Here is a 25778-nt window from a genome sequence, read left to right as displayed (position 1 = left end):
TTAACAAAAAGTAAATAGTTACTTCAAACAATATTTTGTTATTAGGATATAAGCGGAAAATAGAAAAACCTCACAAACTCCATCTAGTGTACAGCTATTACACTTTCTCATTTCCTCGAAGAGAAACTAATTTTAGCGGATTTTTACAAATTGAAGTTGTGAATATTTCTAATCTTGTTTTCTTGTATTGAAGCTGACCTCCAAAGTCCAAATTAAACCCTTAAACTGTTTCATTTAAAGCGCTTTAGGTCGTCATTAATGTCTAATACTTTGTAAATAACCCAATATACAAATTTATGTTAATGAGGCATTCCAATTTTATTATAATGAATAGGATATATTATCTAATATTTAAAGAGAAAAAATTATCAGATCAATTTCACTCTGACAGTTTATTTTCTATTTTTTAAATTATCATACGTTTGTTTTATTTTAGTTGAACATCTTTAATGTTTTCAAATATATTCTTAAAATTTATTAAAAAGTAATACTTAAAACCCATATATGCAACCAAATAACCCACTTTTTCCCTCTGATGCAAAATGAAAACCAAAGGTGTTATTGGGTTGAAAATTCGTACTGGTAATTCAGCACAATATAAAATTCTGCCTAATATTGAGATATATGTGAGTTGACCCATTGTTGAGAAAGCTCTCTTTTGGGTCAGTCTATAATTCTATTACAGGCATACAACAGTAAATATAAAGTATAGAGGAGTAAAGTGAGCTTTGAGTGGATTCAAAGAATTGGTAAATTAAAGGGACTGTAAGCGTAAATCAAAGGGACTGTAAGCGTAAATCAAAGGGACTGTAAGCGTAAATCAAAGTGACTGTCAGCGTAAATTAAAGGGACTGTAAGCATAAATTAAAGGGACTGTAAGCGTAAATTAAAGGGACTGTAAGCGTAAATCAAAGGGACTGTAAGCATGAATTAAAGGGACTGTAAGCGTAAATTAAAGGGACTGTAAGCGTAAATCAAAGGGACTTTCAGCGTAAATTAAAGGGACTGAAAGCGTAAATCAAAGGGACTGTAAGCGTAAATCAAAGGGACTGTAAGCGTAAATTAAAGGGACTGTAAGTGTAAATCAATGGGACTGTAAGCGTAAATCAAAGGGACTGTAAGCGTAAATCAAAGGGACTGTAAGTGTAAATTAAAGGGACTGTAAGCGTAAATTAAAGGGACTGAAAGCGTAAATTAAAGGGACTGTAAGCGTAAATTAAAGGGAATGTCAGCGTAAATCAAAGGGACTGTAAGCGTAATTTAAAGGGACTGCAGTAAGCGTAAATTCAAGTAGCTCTCCATGCCTAGATTGACAACGATACCCTTGAAACCTTTATCTAATCAATAATGTGGAAAGTACTCTCCTGTTTTTAAGGTACAAACGTGCTTAATTTTGATAATTCCAAAATTTTTTCCCTGTAGTCGAAATGCGCAAGTCACTTTTGTGGAGAACTTACATCAGTATTCGAAATTATAAACATTGATATCTTATTTATTTTTTATTTCACATAGCTTTTAAGTGTACCATTAAGTGCATCGGGCAATTCCCTCTTTTTATGGGGGGGGGGGGGTCTCTTAAATGCTTGCTTACAGTTCCTTTAAAAAAGTGATTTTAATCTTTATTGTTCTCTGAGGTTTAACGATTTAACGAATGAAAAAAAATTCTCAGAACCGTATGTACGCTTTAATTCAATTTCATTTGTAAATTTGAAGTTCCACATCAGATCTCTTCTCAGTTGTGAAAATATTAGTTTTAATTTATCTATAAATCAGTTCAAAGTTCTTTTATGGGTATCAACATTTAGAGATATGTTGTACAAAAAAAATTTTAAAATTTTATTTCAAAAGAAAATGTATGACGGTATTCAAAGATTTAACTTTTTTTGATGAAGGATGATGGATATATCCTTGTTCTTCTAGCTCAAAATTAAGTTCGTTCGTATTTAGTTGTCAAGAAGCTTGGGAACACAGCTTTGCCTGGAAACTATTGTTTCGTTGTAGCAGTCAACCAGTCAACTAAGAAATTTTATACAACAGAACCAAGAAACCCATGCAAAGAACATTTCAGTCGTTCAATCAAGTTCCTCAATTCAAATCAAATTTTGAGGCAATCCGGTCAAAGGGTTAATATCAGACATACATTGCATTGAGACAAACAGAGATTACTATAATATATAAATATTAAGATAATTATTAACGCTTGTAACAGTTAATAACTTTGAGGGCAAACTGTGCATATATATATATTTATATATATATATAAAATTATGTATAATTATCTAATTATTTTTTTCTTCAAATGGTGGGTTGCTTGAAATTACACTATATACAGGTTTCTCTAAAATTATTGAAGATATTTGATCAAATTAACTTAATCTGAAGCAATGCAGACTTAAGAGAAGGAGAGAGTAAATTTTATATTTCAAGGCTGGTCTGACTTTGAAACCTTGAAGCTCCTCTAGTTATGGTTTTACGTATTAAACCAGAGAAGCAAATTTATTCGGTTACGTTCATCTCAATCGCTCTTCAACAGGAGGAGTTATGATGGGAAACTTGTAATTGATTTCAATGATGTCGAGGCGAGAGTAATTAAATTAAATAATTAAATATTCCAGAGCTGAAATATGGGAATCAGACCAAAGATAGACCGAGCAGATCTTTTGAGTTCTTTATTCTGCTATGCTTTTTATACTTGTCTACCTACCTCTCATAGGTAAACTAGTCTACCTACCTCTCAAAGGTATACTAGTCTACCTACCTCTCACAAGTATACTAGTCTACCTACCTCTCATAGGTATACTAATCTACCTACCTCTCACAGGTATACTTATCTACCTACCTCTCACAGGTAATACTTGTCTACCTACCTCTCATAGGTATACTAGTCTACCTACCGCTCAAAGGTATACTAGTCTACCTACCTTTCACAAGTATACTAGTCTACCTACGTCTCACAGGTATACTAATCTACCTACCTCTCACATGTATACTAGTCTACCTACCTTTCACAAGTATACTGGTCTACCAACCTTTAACAGGTATATAAATGTCTACCTACCTCTCTCAGGTATATACTTGTCTAAGTACCTCTCACAGGAATACTTCTCTACCTACCTCTCACAGGTATACTTGTCTATACCTAGGGTGTCCCACATCATATTGGATCGTGTTATAGCTTCAAATTGCGATATCCGGGACCAATAAAAAGTTCAAAAAGAACGAATCAGTTTAAAAAAATTGAATATTGCTAACATAAAAATTTGCATGCAGAAAATACTAGGTTTTGTGAGTATTATGTGTGTATTCTCGCTTTTAAGCTTGGAGAGAATCTAATATAATATGGGACGCTCTGTACCTCTTACAGGTACCTCTCATGAGTCATGATTGAAAATTTAAAAGATTGTTTTTTCGCTTTGAATTCGTTTCGTTTTCAAAACGAAACTAAAATTGACTTTTATATTGTTTTGTTATTCTTAATTACAAAAAAACGATTATTATTTTATCCGATACCAATTTTGGATTTAAAAAAAAAAATGAAAAAAATTAGTTATGATTTAAAAAAATCGGTTAGAAGTTCAAAACGGCTTTTGAAAAAACTTACCCATCCCTACTTACAGGTACTGTATGTATCATATGTTAATCATGTTTAGTGTACATATTTAATCTAGAGTTTGGGCTGATGTTCGTGAAGCCTTGTACAAGTGTTCCGAACAAGACTTAGATCCTGAACTTGTTCAGGTAAATACTTCTCTTCTACAGTAGGACCCATACAAGACAATTGTGGAATAGAAACACGACACTTGAGCAATTTTATTTGTATTTGGTGTTGTTTTAAAGTAAATAAAGTTACCAATAGCAAGCACTGCAAGCACTCCGGTACAATTGTTGTGTTTCATGTTTATTGGACTATATAAAATCAGAACTAGCGACTATCTGTACTTTTTCCAAGTTTGGTTGAGATTGCTCTATACCTGTTTTAAATCATAACTTGGTACTAACATCTTCATTTTTCCATTTCACCTTTTTATGGGCCACCCTGTAAGATATTGGAGAAAAAAATACAGGGTGTCCCACAAAACATGACAAAATTGAGAGACGACTTGAAGCTTGACGAAATGGGGAAACCGAACAAAAGTACGCAACAGAAATCTGTCATGTATGGGATAGTATTGTGTACGTTCTGTTTGGCCAGACCTTCCAAAAATTATGTGACCTAGCATAAGCATAACCATACTAAAATTACATTGTGGACCGTTTTCTCTCTTCAAGTGGGGTTTATGATTTATAAAAAATTATTCAATTATAATTATGATTAATCTACTTTGGTGTAATAACTTACTCAATATACACAAGTAAAAAAGCAGGTAAAAAATGAACGGCCATTTTGTTTCAGAATCAGCTGATTTCTGACTTAAAGTATCATCCTGGATCACGAGCTCCAGTTTCACGGGAAGCGCAGCAGAGATTCATTATACAATACTTTTAACATTAAATATAAGGATAAAATTAGGTCTGGGTATCTTTCTGTTAATGAACGGTTGGAAAAAAAGTCTAAACGTGCCCAGCCTTGAGGGTTACCCATAAAGAAACAGACTTAAAGGGAGAGACTGGCTAGACATGGTACAGAGTGTCCCACGAAACATGACAGTTGGTGAATAGTATTGAATGTCTTCTTCCATATACGCATTAGATACAGGTGTCCCACGAAACATGACAGTATGCAGGACGACTTGAATGTCGTCTTGATTTTTGATATAATTTGCTGCGCTTATTTGTCAATCTAATTTTAGAAGTAAATTTCTAGAGATAATAATCACAAAATTTCCCTTGTCCTGCCATTTCCAAAATGTGGTCTGCCTTTTTTGTGCTTTCAATATTGCCCGAGATATGAAGAATTTCGTTCAGATTTCGACAATTTTGCTTTTATTTAAAAAAATTGAAATCTGAACCAAACTCCTTATATCTCTGGTAATATTGAAAGCACAAAAAACGCAGACCACTTTTTGGAAATGCCAGGGCTAGGAGAATTATGTGATAATTGTTTCAAGAATCATGCACGTTAAATTCAAATACCAAAGACGACTTTCAAGTCGTCTTCCTATTGTCATGTTTCGTGGGACACCCTGTATTATAGACCTTTTGCAGTTCATTTATTTTTAAAAATCTTTTACTCAAATTTATTTTACTTTGAAATCAATTTTACTATAATATGGCTGCCATGAAAATTTTTCTATTATTCTCTTGGGATTCAAACAGCTTAACAAACTATGGAAGAAGACATTTAAAACTTGTCACCAACTGTCATGTTTCGTAGGACACCCTGTATATTAAGATGAAAATGCAAAATTGTAGAAAAATTTTTTACGCTCTATATTTGTTATGGTAGAGGGAAAATTCAATATTTAAAATCCTCCTGGGTTGTTCTATCTGGAGGAATGATTTGAGAATAGTTTTTTAATCTAAAATATGTGGCGTTGTCTGTTGCTGTTAAAATAAATTGTCAAATATCCTCAGTGTTACTTTTGTTGCAGAAACGGATGAAAATCAGACAATTTATATAATAATGATTATTTTCCGGCATTTATTGCACTTCAAGAAAATTTCTCTGGAAACAGAATTGCAGCAAAATATTCAGATCTATGCAAGAGTAAAAATACTTAAAAATTTAAATTCTTTGCTACAAAACAAAATCTTTATATGTTTGGTTTCTCTGGCGATTGTTTGTCCGTTTGTATATCTAAATAATGTCAAAACAGATGAATCACTAAAATATTTTGTAAGCCACCTCACAAGTTCAGAACCACAGGGAAGGTTTATTAATGCTCTAATCATATAAACAAATTTTGATTTATTAATTTGTTTTAAAACACTACAAAAATCTGAAAAATGTAGGAAATTATAAATGTTTCACAAAGAAAAATGATTGCAAGAAAAGTAATAATTAATAGCTATAATCATAATAAGAAACCAGGGTCCCCGTAGCCCCTTCCACCCTGTGTACGACTTTGAGTTTGCAGTTAGTGAATTTTTCCATTCACTCAATCAAGCTAACTAATTTTAACAATTTCCTTATCTTAGATATTTACTGTACACTGTACAGTATAAGTTATATCAGTATAATACCTGAGTTAGAATTTCATGAATCTGAGCTGCGTCTCAAATCCGCCAAGAACCGGTTTTAATTGAGCGCCAGCTTTAATCTTGAAACATGGAATACGATTTTAAGTGGAACCAACCATATATTTGAGCCGCGGCTTAAATTTAAGCCGCGGCTCAATTCTTTAAATTCGGCCTCTGGCATCTGAGTTTAAATCTATTGTAGTTTCGTCAAGTTTGCTTGGGTTTAATTAAAAAGAATTTCTTTGATCTATTTGAAACTTGAAGCAATTCAAAGAATATTAGAATAAGGAAACTTATGTGTATTTAATGATCTATTGAAGTTAGTATTATCTCTATTAACTCGAAAACGGATTCATAAAAAAAATTGAGCACGAATGCCACAGTTTATTCTTTAGAAAAATTGTTAATGGTCGTCTTTCTATCTATCACGTTTCATACATACATAGGACAGATGTGATCTTCTAATCAGTTTCAGAACACAAGCAGTCTATAAAGAAACTATATGAGATGCTTTTAGGTGAAAACACATTAAATAAGTTTAATCCAGATTTTAAAAAGTAATTCCGTTTTCAAGTTTGGACCATTAGCCGCATCCTCCCACACTATTAAACACAGCTGGGGTTAACTCTCCAGTAGAACTGTGCTCCTCAACCTTTTAAAGTTTTCTGAAATTTTGCGGCCTTGTGCGCTTAAATTGTTTTCAATCATGAACAATATTAAAATTTAATATTCAATTTACAAAATTTTAACCAGCATGCTTTGAATAAACATTCCCTGGGGTCATGTTGGGTACCTAATCGGTTTACCTGTGTTAATTTGTTAACGTTTATTGGATAAACATACATGCCAAATATGTGTTTAGAGATTGTGCTAAAGAAAATATTAAATTAAGCGCGCAAATAATTGGGTTTTTTTATTGCACGCAAATAAAACAGTAAATTCTTAGTATAAAAAAACTCAAATTTCTTATCGTATTTTTGTAATGGTAACTTTCCTTTATTATATTTCATCAGCTTTTTATTTTACGATGTTATAAACTTTGCAAGCTTACATATTTTAAAAACATACTTTTCATCCCTTAATTATTAAAATACCAATTTCAATTAAATAATGAAGACAAAAAATTCTTTCAGAGGGAATTACCATTTACCACTATTTCACATGGAAGTTAAGAAGAGTTTACTTTACTTAGGGTTTTCAGGGCAAATTTTAGTAAAATACGTGATAACCCCGGTCTGAAATTAAATTTTAAATTTTTTCTGAAAGTAGTGCATAGACATTTTTATCGCCTTCGAGATAAAAATGAACCAATTTGTTCTCTTAAATTCGTGGAGGTCCGTGTTGTTTACATAATTAGGGACAGTAAAGTAATCTAACATCCCGCTGTCGGAGAATTATGGGTTGGTATTATTGGAGAAAATATGGTAAAAGTTTAGAAAAAAATTAACGATGTTCAGCCCTGTTAAAAACCAATTCATTGCAGACTTTTCTTCCACAACCTTTCTCCGAAACCACTTGAGTAATTAATAGAAAATTAGAGGATTAAACAACTCCTTTTATAGAGATTAATCATCTTTCTTAATTATCATCAGTTAATCAACTTTTAATTATGGAGATAATTATGTCGTAGAAATATTAATTAGCTCAAAGAAGAGAACGAAATTTATAAACCCGTTAATTAATTATCTTTTTCATTCAGATTCTTAAAAATGGCATAATATTTTTGTGGGACTTGGCTTGGCCATTTGAGTGGTTTGCGTTAAATTGGAAAACTTCGACCAATGAAAATAACTCATCTGAATTGATAGTTTCTCTAAATCTTTTGAACAGTATTAAAAATGAGTTATTTTATGATTAGATCAAATATTTTTTATTGTATAATGAAATATTGTTGTGTAATGTATAGATCTCATCAATTTCAGGCATTCAACTGGTTCAGGTAAAGGTTCAATTAAAGAAAAAAGTTTAGAAAACATTGCATAAAATACGACATTTTTCAAATCTTCTATTTTAGTATTCAGGCAGAGGAGTTCAAATGGAAACTTATTCCCGAGTTCAGGTCAAATTTCATTATGATTTAGATTCAACCATTGTTTGGAAAAGAGATTATCCTATAGCTGAGTACCCGGCGTTGCCCGTGAAATAAAAAAATCGAATTTTGAAAAAAATTTGATGAAAAAAAATATTTAAATTTTTTAGCCTATGTTAACTCCGGGATACCGAATGGTCCCCTCAAAAAGATTTAGCAAATTTGGTCCAGCCGTTAAGCCAGATATTATAGCTAACAGATAATAATATATATATATGCATATATATATATATATTTATATATATTTATCTATACAAATATACAAATATATAAATGAGCAAAGAGCTTTATTATTTAGATAAGTGTTTAGTAAAATTGATAGTTCAGAATCTTTAGATTATAAGCATTTCGCGCATTTATAATTATAGTCGTCTTCGATCTAAGCGATAAAAAAATCATTTATTTTAAATTCTTAAAACTTTTTATTGCACACTTAGTATTTCTTGATAATACAGCTGCTGTAAATTCGAATGGTATTTTTTTTGATTTTTGCAATATTTGGTAGCTTCTCATTAAGGCGACTAGGAGCTTTTCAAAAATGAATCACATGTCATATTTGGACATCAATATCATACATAGGATTTAAAGAGAGTAGGNCATGTCATATTTGGACATCAATATCATACATAGGATTTAAAGGGAGAAAGGAGAAATTATGAATGAAAGTAAAAGAACCAATTGTACATAAGCTTGCAGAAATAAATCCAAACTTTAAAAAAATTCAATTTAGAAGTACAAAATATACGCCTTATATCTATGCTTAACAAGATATAAAATATAAAACTGAGAATAAAGTTTAAATTGTAACCATGCATTTAAATCATAGTTTAATGTTTAACTTTCCTCAAGTATTAATATTCTGTATAGAAGCAACCTTTAATTCAAAACAGGATTCTCTTTCCCAGGAATTCAGTTAGAATACTTATAGAATACAGCTAGAATACAGCTAGAATACATCAAGAATACAGCTAGAATACAGCTAGAATACAATTTGAACACAGCTAGAATACAGACAGAATACAGCTAGAATACAGCTAGAATACATCAAGAATACAGCTAGAATACAGCTAGAATACAGTTAGAATACAGCTCGAATGCAGATAGAATACAGCTGGAATACAGATAGAATACAGCTAGAATACAGCTAGAATACAGTTAAAATACAGCTAGAATACAACTAGAATACAAGAAGAAAATTGTTAGATTACAGCTAGAATATTAATAGATTACAGTTAGAATTCAGCTAGAGTACAGCTAGAACACACCTAGAATACAGTTTTATGGAAAAAAAGTTGAATGAACAATTTCCTTCAATTCTTTGCTTTGTTCCATGCATTGATTGGCTGATGAAGAAATCAATTAGAATAAATCATAAAATTCTACAATTTCATTGATTTCAATTTTCCAAAATTATCAAACAGGATTTTTTTTATTTTACAAAAAAAGCTTCGTAACGCTTCTTTACTTATTTCAAATATATTTGATGTGCAGTTCTTCATTAAATAAAAAAAATTCATGTTTTCGTATTTTACATTCATCTTAAACTTATCCTCTTTTGTCGCACCAGGTCTTTTATGTGGCTAATTTTTCTCTTTTAGTGAAGTTTTTTGATCTTCTTGACGTTTTTTTTGGTTTTGTTTAAATATTTTGATATCGTCATGCGACATATTTCGGTCTTTTTGTAATGAACTTTTATTTTCTTGGAACGTAACTTGTTTCTTTTAGCGAAGTATAACTTTGATCTTCTTGTGAGTTGTAAAGCATTTTTGTCTATTTGTAAAGCCTTCTTTGATTCATTTTGGCCTCTTTGTAAAGAATTTCAATCTTCTTTAAAGCATCAAACCGTTTTGCAAAGTATTATGAATTTCGATCGTCGCAATTTCGTTTTCTTGTGACGTACTTTTGGAGTTCTTTTCAGAATTATCTATTTTTTTTTCTTTAGTTCCGTGTTAGATAAAGAACTGGAAGAACTGCCATTTGTCTACAGAACTTACCCGAGGTAAAATTTGAGAAATATTTTGTACAGCCCTAAAATTCTATTGAAAAGTATTATAAAAAATGGTAAAGAAGGGAATTATGAAAAATCTTTGAATTCTCAAAAAATGTAGTTTTGTTGATTTTCTTTTTAATCTTATTCCATTTCCATTAAATTTTTTTCGGTCAGACCATTGTTAATTCATTATCTCTTGGATCTTTTGCATTTTTGATAAGTAAAAATAAGTAAGTAAGATAAAACATAATATGGAGGTAATTTTTTTATTTTTAATGAAAAAAGAATATAAAATTTTCCCAACACAATTCTCAAGACTTTATCTTAGAGGAGATATTAGTGTGACATTACTGGAGGAGAACCAGGACCATCTGAGCCATGGAACCACGGGCCTCATCACGTGGCAGGTACAACGTGAGGAATAGATATAACGTCGTCTTCCTTTTGTGTTTTCAATTTTAGGGCTAAAACAAAATGTAATCAACGTGATGCTGAGATAATTGATATAGATTAACTTCAAATGAAGCTAAATAGATAGACACTGATTTTTTAGGGGGCTTACTGTCTTCTAGATTGGGCAGAGTGGAGTGAAGAACTAAAGGGAAAATCAGTCCTTGAACTTGGATCAGGAATAGGACAGGTAGATTAAATGCAGTCCTAAAACTAGAAATAGGAATAGGACATGTAGGAATACGTACTGGAACTAAAACTAGGAATAGGATAGGTATGAATACAGATCTAAAACAGAACTAGGAATATGGTAGGTAGGAATACAGTCCTAAAACTAGAACAAGGAATAGGGCAGGTAGGAATACAGTCCTAAAGCTATAAATAGGAATAGGACATGTAGGAATACAATCCCAAAACTAGAACTAGGAATGCAGTCCTAACACTAGATCTAGAAATATGACAGGTAAGAATACAGTACTAAAACTAGAGCTAGGAATAAGACCGGTAGGAATACATTCCTATAACTAGATCTATGAATAGGACAAGTAAGAATACAGTCCTAAAACTATAACTAGAAATAGGACAGGTAGAAATACTTTCATAGAACTATTAGTAGGAATAGGACAGGTAGGAATAAAGTCCTAGAACTATAACTAGGAATATAGTCCTATAACTATAACTAGGAATAGTACAGATACAAATACAGTCCTAAAACTAGAACCAGGAATTGGAAAGATAGGAATACAGTCTTAGAACTAGAACTAGGATTAGGACAGATAGGAATACAGTCCTAGAGCTTGAACAAGGAATATCGTCCTAAAACTATAAGAACCAGGAATGGGACAGGTAGGAGTACAGTCCTAAAGCTAGAACTAGGAACAGGACAGTCATAGAGCTAGAACTAGAAATAGGAAATGTAGGAACACCATCCCAAAACTAGAACCAGGAATAGGGCAGGTAGGAATAAAGTCCTACAACTAGAACTAGGAATAAAGTCCTAGAACTAGAAATAGGAATGGAAAAGATCTGGAATTAGATTTTGAGATTTGTTAAAGGAGAACATAATATAAATAGGATTAGGAACGGCTGTAACAGCTTAAGCTTTAAGATTAGTATTACAATCTTTTTACAACTAGGTCTCAATTTCAAGAATGAAAACATTTACCGAAAAAAAATCCTAGATTTGAGAAATAATTGATCTTGACTCCTTTTCCCCAAATCAATTAATTCAGACTACATTTTTAATTTTTAAAAATATTAATAATACGGCGGTAGGACATTATATTGATATAATGAAGACGAATGTTTAATTTATGTTTTTGTTAATAAGCTTTATTATATAACTAATAGTTACATATAATTAAAGAAAGGCTTTTTTAATTGACAGTCGATCGTTTGTTTCCATGCTTTTGTGTATCTATGCTGTTTAAAAAGCTTGTTTATAAATTATAATTGAAATCGACAGTCATCTTCATTATATTGATATAATCACCTATCACCCTTGTTGTATTCATTTTTTTGCTTGTGTTTATTTGCTTATTTATTTCTTACCAAAAATGGTAGAATGATTGACATTTTTTAAACGGTAAACCATTCTTTTAAAAGTTTCAAATTTTCGTTAAATTAATTCTCTTTTATGCTGTAATATACAAATTTAAGTTTATTTAGTCGTTTTAAAGAATTTAAAGCAAAACTTCAATTAAAAATGACATTAATAACAGAATAAAAAAAGTTTCATCCTTTGTGTGAATTCTGAGGTGGGGTTTGATGAAAAGTAATTCATTAATTCCGACCTCTGATTCTAGTTTGGGTTAACTGCGGTCCAGTCTCTTCAGATCAAAGAGTTTATTTTCTCAGACTTCCATCATTCTGTTCTTAACTATCTACACCTTAATATAAGGTTAGTTAAAGGATCTGTTCTCAACTATCTACACCTTAATATAAGGTTGGTTAAAGGATCTGTTCTCAACTATCTACACCTTAATATAAGGTTAGTTAAATGATCTGTTCTTAACTATCTACACCTTAATATAAGGTTAGTTAAAGGATCTGTTCTTAACTATCTACAACATAATATAAGGTTAGTTAAAGGATCTGTTCTCAACTATCTACACCTTAATATAAGGTTAGTTAAAGGGTCTCTTCTTAACTATCTACACCTTAATATAAGGTTAGTTAAAGGGTCTCGTCTTAACTATCTACACCTTAATATAAGGTTAGTTAAAGGGTCTGTTCTCAACTATCTACACATTAATATAAGGTTTGTTAAAAGGTCTGTTCTCAACTATCTTCACCTTAATATAAGGTTAGTTAAAGGTTCTGTACTCAACTATCTACACCTTAATATAAGGTTAGTTAAAGGGTGTGTTCTCAACTATCTACACCTCAATATAAGGTTAGTTAAAGAGACAGTTAAAATTTCATGTAACCTTTCATTTATGAGTAGTATGCTCTGTTCAAAACTAAACCCTTTAAACCTTTTTTTATTCGCAATGTTTTAAAAATTGTTTATAACAGCATAAAGTGCAATTAATTTTTAGATAAACCACAATTGCAACTGATAAAATTTTAAAAGAAAATGATGAATATCGTTTGTATTTTTATCAGACAAATCTTTTCCCGGGAGCGTTGTGAATCAGATATGCCACTTTACAAACAGCACTTAAAATGCAGTTGCCCAAGGAAGTTATGTGCGCTTGTCGCGTTGATTTACGAGGAAGAGTAGTATATATTTTAAGGTTAGGTTAGGTTAAGACACTTTCTAGGCCGGGCGCTGAGGCTAGAAAAGGCTAGGGGGCCGAGCGCCGCGGCTAGGAGAGACTCTCCCTCTATCTTGAGATTCCTAGGGCCTCTATCTACTTAAAATTACGTCTGTAGTGGGAAAAACACAAATGTTTTGACAGACCATTTCTGTAAAAAGTTGGATTCATTTATTTGTTCGCTAGCACGCCAAACGGCTGGATCAAATTGGCTGACATTTTTAAAGGGAACCCATGTGTACCCCTGTAGGTATAAAATGCCCCAGTTTTATAAAATAAAAGTATATAGTGTCAAGTTCTAAGGTAGTGAGATTCATGAAAAAAATAAAAAGTGAGATTTGAAAATCCAAAATGAGAATAAAAAATTTTAACTTTTATTTTCAAACTGTGGTATTGGCGGTAGTGAGATTTCAAAATCCAAAATGAGAATTATTTTGAAAATAAAAGTTGAAATTTTTTATTTTGGATTTTGAAATCTCACTACCGCCAATACCAGAGTTTGAAAATAAAAGTTGAAATTTTATTTTCTCATTTTGGAATTTTAAATCTCACTACTGCAAAAACCTCTAGTTTGAAAGTATTTACATTTTCTAATTTCGAAAAAAAGGCATTTAATAATCTGAAAAGTGTAAAGAAAATGTACAAAAACTAGCTTTTAAAACCTTCAATACCATTTTCTTTTTAAAAAAACATAAAATTTTCGCTCAAAAAGAAGGCATTTTATACAAACACTGTGTACCCCGGGGTGTACAAGGACTAAAATCTTTTTAAAGTTTTTGAAATTTCACGGTAAGATCATAATTCGCGACTAAGCGCGGGTAAACGGCGGTAGTATAACTATGATGTAACCTGAACAAGTGCGTTAACGTTGTAACTTGTGAATCTTTACTCAACCCAAAAGTTCCCAGCTCTAATATAATTTATTCCTAATATTTCTTTACCTCATTTAGCAGTCGGGGGTTCGGATCTTATCATTTATTAAGTTCATTATTACATCGTTAGAAGTAAAGCAGGAATAATCTTTTATAAAAATAAATATAAAATACAATAAAACTTTGCTTTGGTAATAAATCATAATTTTAAGTATTTCTAGTAGTTCCAAGTAAAGAAAGGGGGGAAAACGTGCAATAAAATCGTGAGATCGTGAAAACAGGAGTCTGTTTTTACGGATTTCCGATTTTAATTGAGTTTTTTTTTCAGTTTAAATCTAGGAAATCCACCTTCAATGGAAGAACTGGAGGTAATACAAATTTTTTTTTGAGAAGAATTAGAATAGTCAATTTGGATTATTTGACTCTTTCATGCCTTTTCATTTTGGAATTGTGAAATTAATTTAGTCCAATTAACAGATTTTGAGTTTTTTGCTCATGTATGAAAAAAACATGTTTGTCATTTTGGGCATTCATTCGATAGATTTAAAAAAATGTGATAGAAAAAAAATGAAAATAACAAATTTGTTTTTCTATAAAATATTTCTCCCACAAGAAAAATCTTATTTTTCTTCAAACTTTAAAAAGTTGTTTTCCATAGTTTAGATCTTTAAAAAAACAGGGATGTATATTCATTTAAAGAAGAGAAACGAAATATAATCGTTTTTGGCTATTAACAAAAAAATGCAAAAACTTTTCATTAAAAGTATTTTGTTCTTTTTACATTTTCCTTTTGTCAGAAGGAAATGGAAAAAAAATTGTAAATTTTTACTTTTTTAAAATATATATATGAATACATTATTATGTACCGAAAAAACACTACAGGGAAATATTGAGGAAATATAACCATGTAAACTAGAAAGTATACAACCCTAAAAATTAGAAAATATACAACCCTGTAAACTAGAAAATATACAACCCTGTAAACTAGAAAATATACAACTCCTGTAAACTAGAAAATATACAACCCTGTAAACTAGAAAATATACAACCCTGTAAACTAAAAAATATATTTTTCAAATAAATTATTCAGGAGTTCATGCAGAGGGGTTACTTGGAGCCTTACACAGCTGACACTGTTAGGTAATATTAATATTTTGTTTTTATAATATTGTAAAAATATATTATAAAATGTCTCAATATAAAAACTTTCAGATAAAAATTCCACTTTACAAGAAATTTACTTGAGAAGTTTTTTTTTAAAAAGTACTTTCTTGGTCAAAGTGAATCCGCATTCGGCATCAAAAAAGAAATAATTTGAAAAATTTGAAGGAACAAATGAAACCATTTAATTTTGTTTTAACAGTATACAAAGTACAAACCATTAATTACAAATATATGTCCGTAACACTGACAACACTGTTTTAGGACTGCATTTATCGGATTTCATCTTCTTTATTTCGGTTTATTCAAAAAAGACTTTATTTAGATATAAATAAGCTCCATTAAAACTGTGGGTAAGACTGGACACTGTTTGAAAGCCGTCCGTTACATGTTTCTTAGCAAAAACCTTCAACTGAACTGCTGTTTTTTTGTATATTGTGAGAAGTACAACTAAGGTTAAGGTTCAGTACTCTGACTGTACTAAATACATATATGTATATCTGATATTACAAACGATTATGATGTGAAATTTACAATTATGGTTCAGGGTTCATCACACTGGTTATACTATATATATCTATAAATCTAGGACCTAGGTATTGTACTAAAAAGTATGATGTGAGAAGTACAACTAAGGTTCAGGTTCAGTACATTATTGTATATTTATCTAGGTATTGTACTAAATATTATGTTGTGAGAAGTACAACTAAGGTTCAGGTTCAGTACACTATTGTATATTTATCTAGGTATTGTACTAAAGATTATGATGTGAGAAGTACAACTAAGGTTCAGGTTCAGTACACTATTGTATATTTATCTAGGTATAGTACTAAAGATTATGATGTGGGAAGTACAACTAAGGTTCAGGTTCAGTACATTATTGTATATTTATCTAGGTATAGTACTAAAGATTATGATGTGAAAAGTACAACTAAGGTTCGGGTTCAACACCTAGATTGGAGAGATTATCAATCATCCCTTCTACCCAGGTCATATACACTTCATAATATATAATAATATACACTTTATATGCTTTTCATAATATGTAATGATATGCACTTTATATACACTTTATATACACTTCATAATATATAATAATATACACTTTATATACACTTTATATACACTTTATATACACTTTAAATACACTTCATAATATATAATAATATACACTTTATATACACTATATAATATAAATATTATGCATTTTACATACACTTCATAATATATAATAACATACACTTTATATACACTTTATAATATATAATATTATACATTTTATATACACTTCATAATATATAATATGAACTAGTTGCATGAATGAGGGAGGGTATAAAAGGATATGTATGATAAGGATGCTGTGAACTGGTTGCATGAAGGAGGGTATAAAAGGATTAGTATAAGGATGCTGTGAACTAGTTGCATGAAGGAGGGAGGGTAAAAAAGGATTAGTATGATAAGGATGCTGTGAACTGGTTGCATGAGGGAGGGAGGGTATAAAAGGATTATTTTGATAAGGATGCTGTGAACTGGTTGCATGAAGGAGGGAGGGTATAAAACGATTAGTATATCAAGGATTGGACCGATAAACCCTGCAGCACTGACCAACTAGAGAGAGAGAACACAAACTTTCATTCTCTATCTAGTTTTCACATTTAATGGGACTGTCCTCAGTTTAATAGCAGACTGTACAGTGTACAACGACAACATTACTGAAATCTTTAAACTTGAAATTACTTTTGTCTTTTTTTGGCCCTTTTACGAAAAGTAGATAAGGGCACATTTCCAGATTCAGGTAAAAGCATATCATAAAAACCAAAAAAGTTGAGAAATTTTTTTGCTAGATAAAAAAAATTGAAAAAGGCTGTAAATAAAAAACAATAAAGATGGCATGGGGTTAGAACTCAGCAATATAGAAAAAAATACATGAGGTATACCATACTGAAATATAACAAATTAAAGAGCCAGACTGAATTGAGTAATAGCATGATATACATACAATACTTATATCTATAGACATAATAATGATACTAAATACTAAATATGTGATCAGAGTAGAGATGGAACGCTACAGAGGTTTCTCAACCTTGAACAGGGCAGACATATTCTTCCATGACAAGTTTTTTCAGCCCCTTCGTTAGTACTAACCCTCGCGTCTCATAAACCTGTTATCCTGTATCCGGCCCTGCTCCGACCAGCTGCCGGGGTCAGTCTACCTGTTATCATGTTTCTTACGGTTTTTTCTATCTTGCCTTTATATTTAAACTTCCAGCAGACAACTAACTTCGGATTGCCTTTATTTTTAACCTTTGAAGCAGACAACTAATCTACGACTTGGAATTGAGTCCGTGTACTTTTAACTAAATTCTAAATATATATACAAATGAAGCCGTGTTGGCTTACAGTACTGTTGAAGACACAGTATTACGGATTTAGTATTGAGGATGCAGTATTGAGTCGACTCAGTATTGAGGACTCAATATTAAGGAGGCAGTACCGAGGACGCAGTATTGAAGAGGCAGTATTAAGGACGCAGAATTGAGGACGCATTATTGAGGAGGAGGAATTGAGGACGCAGTATTGAGGATGTAATATTGAGGACTCAGTATTGAGGTCGCAGTATTGAGTAAACAGTATTGAGGATGCAGTAATTTCTTACTTACTTACTTACTTCCTAATTTAAAATAAATTCTTTCCATTGAATTATTTTATGGTTAAAAAAGTCTAATGGCTAATGAAATTTAATTAATAAACTTTTTTTTTAATCATCAATTTAGAACTATTTTCATTTTTTGCAGTTTATTGTAATAGTGCAATATGCCGGGACCAGATACTGCGGGAAAAGTTGAAGTTTTCTTTTCTGAATGTTAAATTAAACTTAAATGCAAATCTGGAGACCAGGATTAGAAGGTGGCAAGGCCAAAACACCTTTCGTCCTTCAAGTCCCCCAGTTGGTTCAAAAAACTGAAAAAGAGGGTAAAAATTAAAGGTGCACTTTTTAGGACGCACTGTTGTGTGCACACATTTGAGGACGCACTTTTTAATACACACATTTGAGGAAGCAAAGCAGACCTCCTTTGTGGTCCAAGAATTACAGCTGGAAAAGCACTGAGTTTAGTTACGCATCTTTTATCCTACAGGGGATGATGGAAGTATAGATTAAAACAAAACTTCATCTTCAGCTAGGTGCATGAAAAAGGAGTTTAACCCCTCGCAGGAATACAAGCCAAGGACAACGATACCGGTTTTTTACTCGACCAGTTGTGAGGACTGGACTGCTATGGAAGATTCCTCTCAAGAGAGCTTTCAGGGATCACAACTTCCCATTTTGGTTAAGGGGTCCAGTTATGGGTCTTCCTTAATTCCCTTAACTGGGAAACAGTATAAAAGGAACACAGGGAGAAATCCCCTATACCCTTCTTCCTACAAACCTCCTTATCTCTCCCCTACCTGCTCCACAACTCAATGTCAAACAAAACTATTTGGAAAGGCCTTGAAGTGTATAAACAAGAAACAAGAAGCAAGAGGAAAAAAAATTTGAACAGAAAAAAAGTGGAAGGGCTTTACACTGTCTAATTTTTTTCACTGATAGCACATAAAGACAAATACACAGAATGGCAGATGTCCCATACCCCCCCCCCTCTATGTCTTACTCGAGATAAAAAACTGGAAAATGTGTAGAATGCCCCCTGTTTCCTCTCCCCACCAAGAAAATTTCATTGAAAGTGTTCAGTTAGGAATGCAGGAGCTGACGCAATAACATGACTCAAGCAAAATTTAAAGACAAAAACAAGGAGAGAGAGTAACCTTGCCACTCTCAGAATATAGATATAGGGATCGAAAAAATAGTTCCGCCTCAGCAATTTGGCTAACTGCAGAAAAATTCATTTATTTTTATTTTCAAAATTAGCCAAAGTATGATTGAAGAATGGACAAGGAATGGAGGATCAAAAAGAAAGAATGAAAAACAAGAAATATAGAAGTCTCAAAATGTTTCCATCTGATATCATATTGAAATTTAAAAATATTGTAAAATTTAATTTAGAGTAGATATACATAGTTGTTTTTTAAACCTGTCTATATTCTAGGGTAGATATAGTTGTTTTATAACCCTGTTTATATTCTAGAGTAGATATAGTTGTTTTATAACCCTGTTTATATTCTAGGGTAGATATAGTTGTTTTATAACCCTGTCTATATTCTAGGGTAGATATAGTTGTTTTATAACCTTGTTTATATTCTAGGGTTGATATAGTTGTTTTATAAACCTGTTTATATTCTAGGGTAGATATAGTTGTTTTATATCCCTGTTTATATTCTAGGGTAGATATAGTTGTTGCCTCGGATATAGTATTCGCTAAGGAGTTGCACCGCCCTCTCACAGATACCCTGGTAGACATCATCAACACCAACTCCTGCCCAGCCTACATTGCATGCACCAGGAGGCAGGAGGAGGGCGTGGTTAAAGCATTTCTTGAGGTAAAATTAAAGAGACTTTGAACGTTCATTGAGGGAAGAGAGCTCTTTGTTTTAATATCTTGAAACCAGGAGGGATGATAGTTCTCTACCTCTGTGCTCAGTTAGCTGTACTGTACACTTGCAACTGTTAACTAATTTTGATATACTATAAGTTAGGCCAGAATCAACTTAAAATAAACAAATATGCAATACGTTCTCGGTATAGTAAATTGCCTATAAAATTTGTAAAGGATTAGTTTACATCATCACTCTATACACTATAATCTCGTTGCTTGGAACCCATTTGAATCCCTCTAAATCTTGGTGAACAGTTTGACCCCAAAACAGCTGATGCAGCTTCTTGTGTAACAAATTCTCTAATAATTTAAAACTTAAACAGCTTGCAAACAAAGTGTTCAAAATCAGAGGCGTATTCGGGGGGGGGGGCTATGGGGGCTAAGCCCCCCTCTGGACCAGTGAAATCTATGGATTTCAGCGGGTTTTCAGGCACCAACGGGTGCTGAGCCCCCCCCCCTGGAAAGAAAAAAATTAACCCCCCCTGGACAAATTCCTGAATACGCCCCTGTCAACAATTAAGATCAATGAGAATAATTTCAACAATTTTCAAATTTCAGTCGAAGGTTCTTTTGGTACTGTTGTAAATCGGGCATAGCCTGCTAGGAGGGTCACTAGAAATTACGCTTACAGTCCCTTTAAAGGGATTTTCTAATAATTCTGCTTAAAGCAACTATCAACGTATTTTCAAGGGACCCTTCATTAAAATATTAAAGTATCAGATTTACATACTTTTTTAATATAATAATGATGAATTATTTTTAATTTTCCTAATCAAAATTGAATAATGTTCAATTTCTGTGTCTCTCTTCAAGTGACTTGAAGACGTATTGTGATAATTAAAACAAAATGTAAACAAATTTCAAAAGAAATCAGTTCTTTCTTAGACATTTAACCATATATATAACAATATAACAGAAAAGACGAAAGTTCTGACAAGTTTGATTCAAATTAGCGTTGGTCAACAATTTTGAATTTTTTCTCAAGTGAGAAGTTCTTGACTGAAACCAGCAGATTTAACGTACAAAAGTTCCTTTTTTTATTTTTTTTATGCTAACTTTATTTTACTAGATGGTAGAGGAGAGAGGTTTAAGCTCTGAGATAGTTTACGATCGTGTATACTCCCCAGCAGATGGGATAATCGCTCACTATGAAGGACTTCACCCTGTAAAGGTCATTTTGATATTTTAAAATTTAAAACTATTTTGGAAGAGAGACGTTTTTTCAGTTAGAAATTATGTTTGTTTCACGTTCAATAAATTATCAAAGTTCTAATTTCTAATTAAGAATGATTTTAATGTGTTCGTTAAAGAGAGTGACCGGCAATGTAAGGTGGTTGAACTGAGTATACAGTGTTGTTGAAAATTCTTTCGGATTCATTGAGACATATTAAACTTTTTAAAGATCTGTAAATCCTGAGTTTGAGCAATAATTCGACGTTCATAACTCTTACTTTGGGGTTGGATACGTTTTCAGAATTAGCTTTTTAAAACTATTAAATAACGACGACATGTAAAATGTAAAAAAGTTCTACAATAAACTACAGACGTCATGTTTAGGAACATGTTGAGAAAATAGAAATTAATCTTATCATCGAAAATAAGTAATCTTGTTCAATTATTAGTTTCTATTTTCTCGCTATTCTGGTTTCTCATTATTCACAAAGATTTTTTGCAGATATTCTAGAAATAATCGATTTTGGCATTGATTTCTTGACAAATTTCTTTTGAGAAATATGTTCCTAATCATCTATTTAGATTACTGTATAATTTTTACGTTATTTTTCGTTGTCGTTATTTAATAATTAAAAAAAACTAATTCTGAAAACGTATTCTGAAAAGCAGGAGTTTTGAATGTCGAATTTGCGCTCAAACTCAGGATTTACAGATCTTTAAAAAGCTTAATATGTCTCAAATGAATCCGAAAGAAGTTTTCCACAACACTGCATACTCAGTTCAACTACCTTACATAGACGGTCACTCCTTTTAAGTTTTTCTTTCGAATGTAAAAATCGATCGTTTTTAACACTAACAATCCGGTTCAACCATATTGAAAACCCTGAATTTTCCATAAACAATAGATACATTTACGACTTCATTCAGCCTTTTCATTTTTTAAAGAGAAGACAAATTTCATACAGTGAAACCCTTAATAACGAATACATCGAAAGAATCCATCAAATGTCGTATTCTTCACTCTCTGATAATGGAATGTTGCAGATATTTACTTTTTAATCAAATGATTATATGAACTCTTAAAAACTGTTCCCGCATATTCATGGCTATTTATTTTTTCTCGCAAATTCTGAAATTTACGTAATATAGAATAAAACTCTTTGAAAAATTGTCAAGACGACATTTAATAAATTCTTCCGATGTATTCGTTATTAAGGGTTTCACTGTATGATAGCTAACTTGTCATAAATAAAGGGTTTGTATAAGGCCGATGCATCGTTTAAAATGCCAAATTAAATCAAATCTGACATAATTTTACTATGTTTGTAATAAATAGTGCAATCTCCATTTTTGTTAACCTGAACATACTTAGATATATTACATTGTCTGTAAATCTAAAGCGCTTATCATTAACTACGCAAAACTTGTAATACTTATTAACCTAGCCTAGCTACATCTGTAAATATCTTTTCTAATCTTGTAAATGTGTAGATTAAAGTTAATCTGTAACATAGATATCTAAATACACATATTAAGTTGGTATAGACTCCGCTTTGATTATGGTGAGTGTGCATTTTTAGCGCAATGCAGGAAGCGCTCTGGAATTTCTAGCCTTATTACACACGCACATTTAAAAGTCAACGCTGTATTTAGCATTTATTGAGCAAATTCTTCTTACAGCATCCAAAGTGGTGGAAAACTGAAAAATAATCACATTAGTTTTATAAAATTATAATTACAAAAAATAAATATTTTCTCCAAAATAAGCTTTGTGCATTTGTTTGTAGTTAGACAATCTTCATTTGCTTTCAATTGAACTTTAGTTTCTTGCTTGATAGTTTTCATTTCTTTTTCAGTAGAAGTTTCATCATCTTCAAATACTTATAAAAGAAATACTCACTTGTGGGCTTTTCCAGGTTTAGTTTAGTGCTCTTTTATATCCTGCAGTTTAGGCTCTCCATTAGTTTTAGCTTCTCTTGAAGTTTAGTTGAACTTTATATAGCTTGGACACTAAACAATGGTCTTCAAGAGATTCAAGAGTAGGCGTAGCTCTGTTGCGTAGAGTTCTAGCTATAGCTGTGATTGAAATCTTTCCCCATTTATCCAGAAAGAATCAAACACAGAGTTGGCAGCAATCATCCTGTATAGGATAATATTAGTCTGTGCATAAACAAGATATATGCAAATATCAAATAAATCACGCATAAACAAAGTGATAAATTAGCAACAATCCAGAGGATAAAATGCCATGCGTACGACAGAGATGGTGCTTTGTGCTCATTATCTCAAGACCTCTAAATTTATACCTGTCTGCATATCTATATATATATTATCGTTGGGTTCAGCTGTTTCCAGATATCAGAGTCGTAACTCTGCCTGAACAAAGACTAATGTTAATGTGTTCTCAAGTCCCTATCTCTGGGACTAGAAGAGTTTGGGTTCCACATATCATTGTTTAATGAATGGCTTTAAGAATTTCAAATACCTTTTAATGCTCTGGTTTATCTTGACTCAGGGCAGGTATTCTTGGATAAGCAGGTTGGTGCCCATGGTTTCAAGTGAGGTTTACATTCTTGTATTCAACTTCTGCAACATGAAGAATTGAATATTTATTGTTTCTCCGTTCTTGATTATTTATTTGGATAATCACATTTTCTTTTCTTGATAAAATATCATTCAGGAAGATCAACTTTTGTCCGGTGTTCCTGCAATCAGAACAAGTTTTATTAGATTTTACAGTGAGAGAGCAATCATTCCTTGTTTTAACAAACGATTTGAGTAGATCGTGCCCATTGTTTCGGCATTGATAGCGTACAACCTAGTGTTCGTGTTGACATCTATAGCTGACGATATCGTGCCCATTGGTTTGGCATTGATAGTTTACAAGCTAGTGTCTGTGTTAACATCTACAGCTGACAAGATCGTGCCCATTGGTTTTGCATTGATAGTTCACAACCTAGAGTCCGTGCTGACATCTACAGCTGACAAGATCGTGCCCATTGGTTTGGCATTGATTGTTTACAAGCTAGTGTCCGTGTTGACATCCATAGCTGACAAGATTGTACCCATTGGTTTGGCATTGATAGTTCATAACCTAGTGTCCGTGCTGGCATCTACAGCTGACAAGATCGTACCCATTGGTTTGGCATTGATAGTTCACAACCTAGTGTCCGTGTTGACATCTATAGCTGACAAGATCATGCCGATTGGTTTGGCATTGATTGTTTACAAGTTAGTGTCCGTGTTGACATTGATAGCTGACAAGATCGTGCCCATTGGTTTGGCATTGATAGTTTGGAGCTTGTGTCCGTGCTGACATTGATAGCTGACAAGATCGTGCCCATTGGTTTGGCATTGATAGTTTACAAGCTAGTGTCCGTGTTGACATCTATACCTGACAAGATCGTGCCCATTAATTTGGCATTGATAGTTCACAACCTAGTGTCTGTGTTGACATTGATAGCTGACGAGATCGTGCCCATTAGTTTGGCATTGATAGTTTACAAGCTAGTGTCCGTGTTGACATTGATAGCTGACGAGATCGTGCCTCAAGCTAGCGTCCGTGTAGACATCGATAGTACAGTGAAACTGAGTTATACCTGGATAGATACGCGTGTGAGAAAACCTTATGGAGTAGGGCATTTACTACATTTTTGTATAACTGCTTAATATTGTCTCTTTTCAATTTGAGGCTGAATAGCATTCCTATATCTTGAAAATTGGAGAACGAATAAATGGGAGAAGTAATCTAGCTTCATCCCTTCAGAGATTTTTTAGTAAATTAAAATAATAAATACAAGCAAGGACAAAGAAGTTGAGTCTTTGCCACAAACTCAAATTTTCTAATCCCTAGATCTTTGCAACCTAATGGTGTATACCTAATATATTTTAAAATTAGATTATATGATCTAACAGAATTCATATTTTGAATATCCAGGTCTATAACATTGAATGGTAAAGATGTAGGGATAAGAAAATCAGAGTTTGGGGCAAAGACTCAACAACGTCCCACTGGTGTACTTATGAATATCCAAGCTGGGCCAACCTTTTTGCTTTGGACTGTAGCGCCAATTTACAATTACTAAAGCGGCAGGGAGTGTGCAATTCCTTTCTAAAGAATTTATTTTTAGTAAAATACCATCAGGTTGAAAAGATAAGGCGATTGTAAAATCAAAATTTGTGGCAAAAACTCAGTTTCTTTGTAATATTAAACTAAATAAATTTGATTTTCACATTTTTATAAGTAAAATCAAATCTGGAAGAACTAGTAGGTCACAAAGTCGTACCAAAAATGTTGCATTGATTTGACCGTTTTTTTTCTAGTATTGTGTGCAAGGTGTAATATATTGAAGAATTAAATATACAAAAAATATTTCTTTTTATTACCTTCAAGAATAGTACAAACCTTCCCCCCAAACAAGTTTTAAATAAAAAGGTTAATAAATTACAAAATATAAATATGGTTTTTCTTATTTTCATATATTTACAAACTACAATTTTTAAACGACTATTGATTGATAGATACATGCTTTTAATGAAGATAATCATTTTTCCTAATATTCTTCTTTTCTGTCAACTCTCACATAGATTCAGCCTGCTAATAAAAAGTCTCATCAATTTTGAAGACTA

General features: G+C 32.1%; 1 protein-coding gene and 1 long non-coding RNA gene across 2 annotated transcripts in view; one reads left to right on the top strand and one right to left on the bottom strand.

The window, feature by feature from the left end:
- The first annotated feature begins 2597 nt into the window (after positions 1-2597).
- LOC111697143 (protein-lysine N-methyltransferase EEF2KMT) overlaps positions 2598-25778 on the top strand; it is a 28785-nt gene continuing 5604 nt past the window's right edge. Inside the window, exons 1-14 of the mRNA XM_023467038.1 lie at positions 2598-2713; positions 3669-3738; positions 4394-4449; positions 8027-8059; positions 8135-8179; positions 10152-10208; positions 10528-10606; positions 10753-10839; positions 12455-12549; positions 14609-14648; positions 15371-15420; positions 16338-16430; positions 19764-19920; positions 21046-21147. Coding sequence (XP_023322806.1) covers positions 2625-2713; positions 3669-3738; positions 4394-4449; positions 8027-8059; positions 8135-8179; positions 10152-10208; positions 10528-10606; positions 10753-10839; positions 12455-12549; positions 14609-14648; positions 15371-15420; positions 16338-16430; positions 19764-19920; positions 21046-21147 — 1053 coding nt within the window. The 5' untranslated portion in view covers positions 2598-2624. The remainder of the gene's footprint in view (positions 2714-3668; positions 3739-4393; positions 4450-8026; positions 8060-8134; positions 8180-10151; positions 10209-10527; positions 10607-10752; positions 10840-12454; positions 12550-14608; positions 14649-15370; positions 15421-16337; positions 16431-19763; positions 19921-21045; positions 21148-25778) is intronic.
- On the bottom strand, positions 22793-23340 carry LOC111697144 (uncharacterized). Its single transcript, XR_002764236.1, has 2 exons — positions 23050-23340; positions 22793-22848 (listed from the first exon to the last, which is right to left on the bottom strand). It is a non-coding gene; the product is annotated as an uncharacterized LOC111697144 (long non-coding RNA).

Source organism: Eurytemora carolleeae, unplaced genomic scaffold (assembly GCF_000591075.1).
Source record: "Eurytemora carolleeae unplaced genomic scaffold, Eaff_2.0 scaffold241, whole genome shotgun sequence".
Taxonomy (NCBI): Eukaryota; Metazoa; Arthropoda; class Copepoda; order Calanoida; family Temoridae; genus Eurytemora; species Eurytemora carolleeae.
The sequence above is the reverse complement of the archived record's forward strand: the minus strand, read 5'-3'. Positions and strand labels throughout refer to the sequence as shown.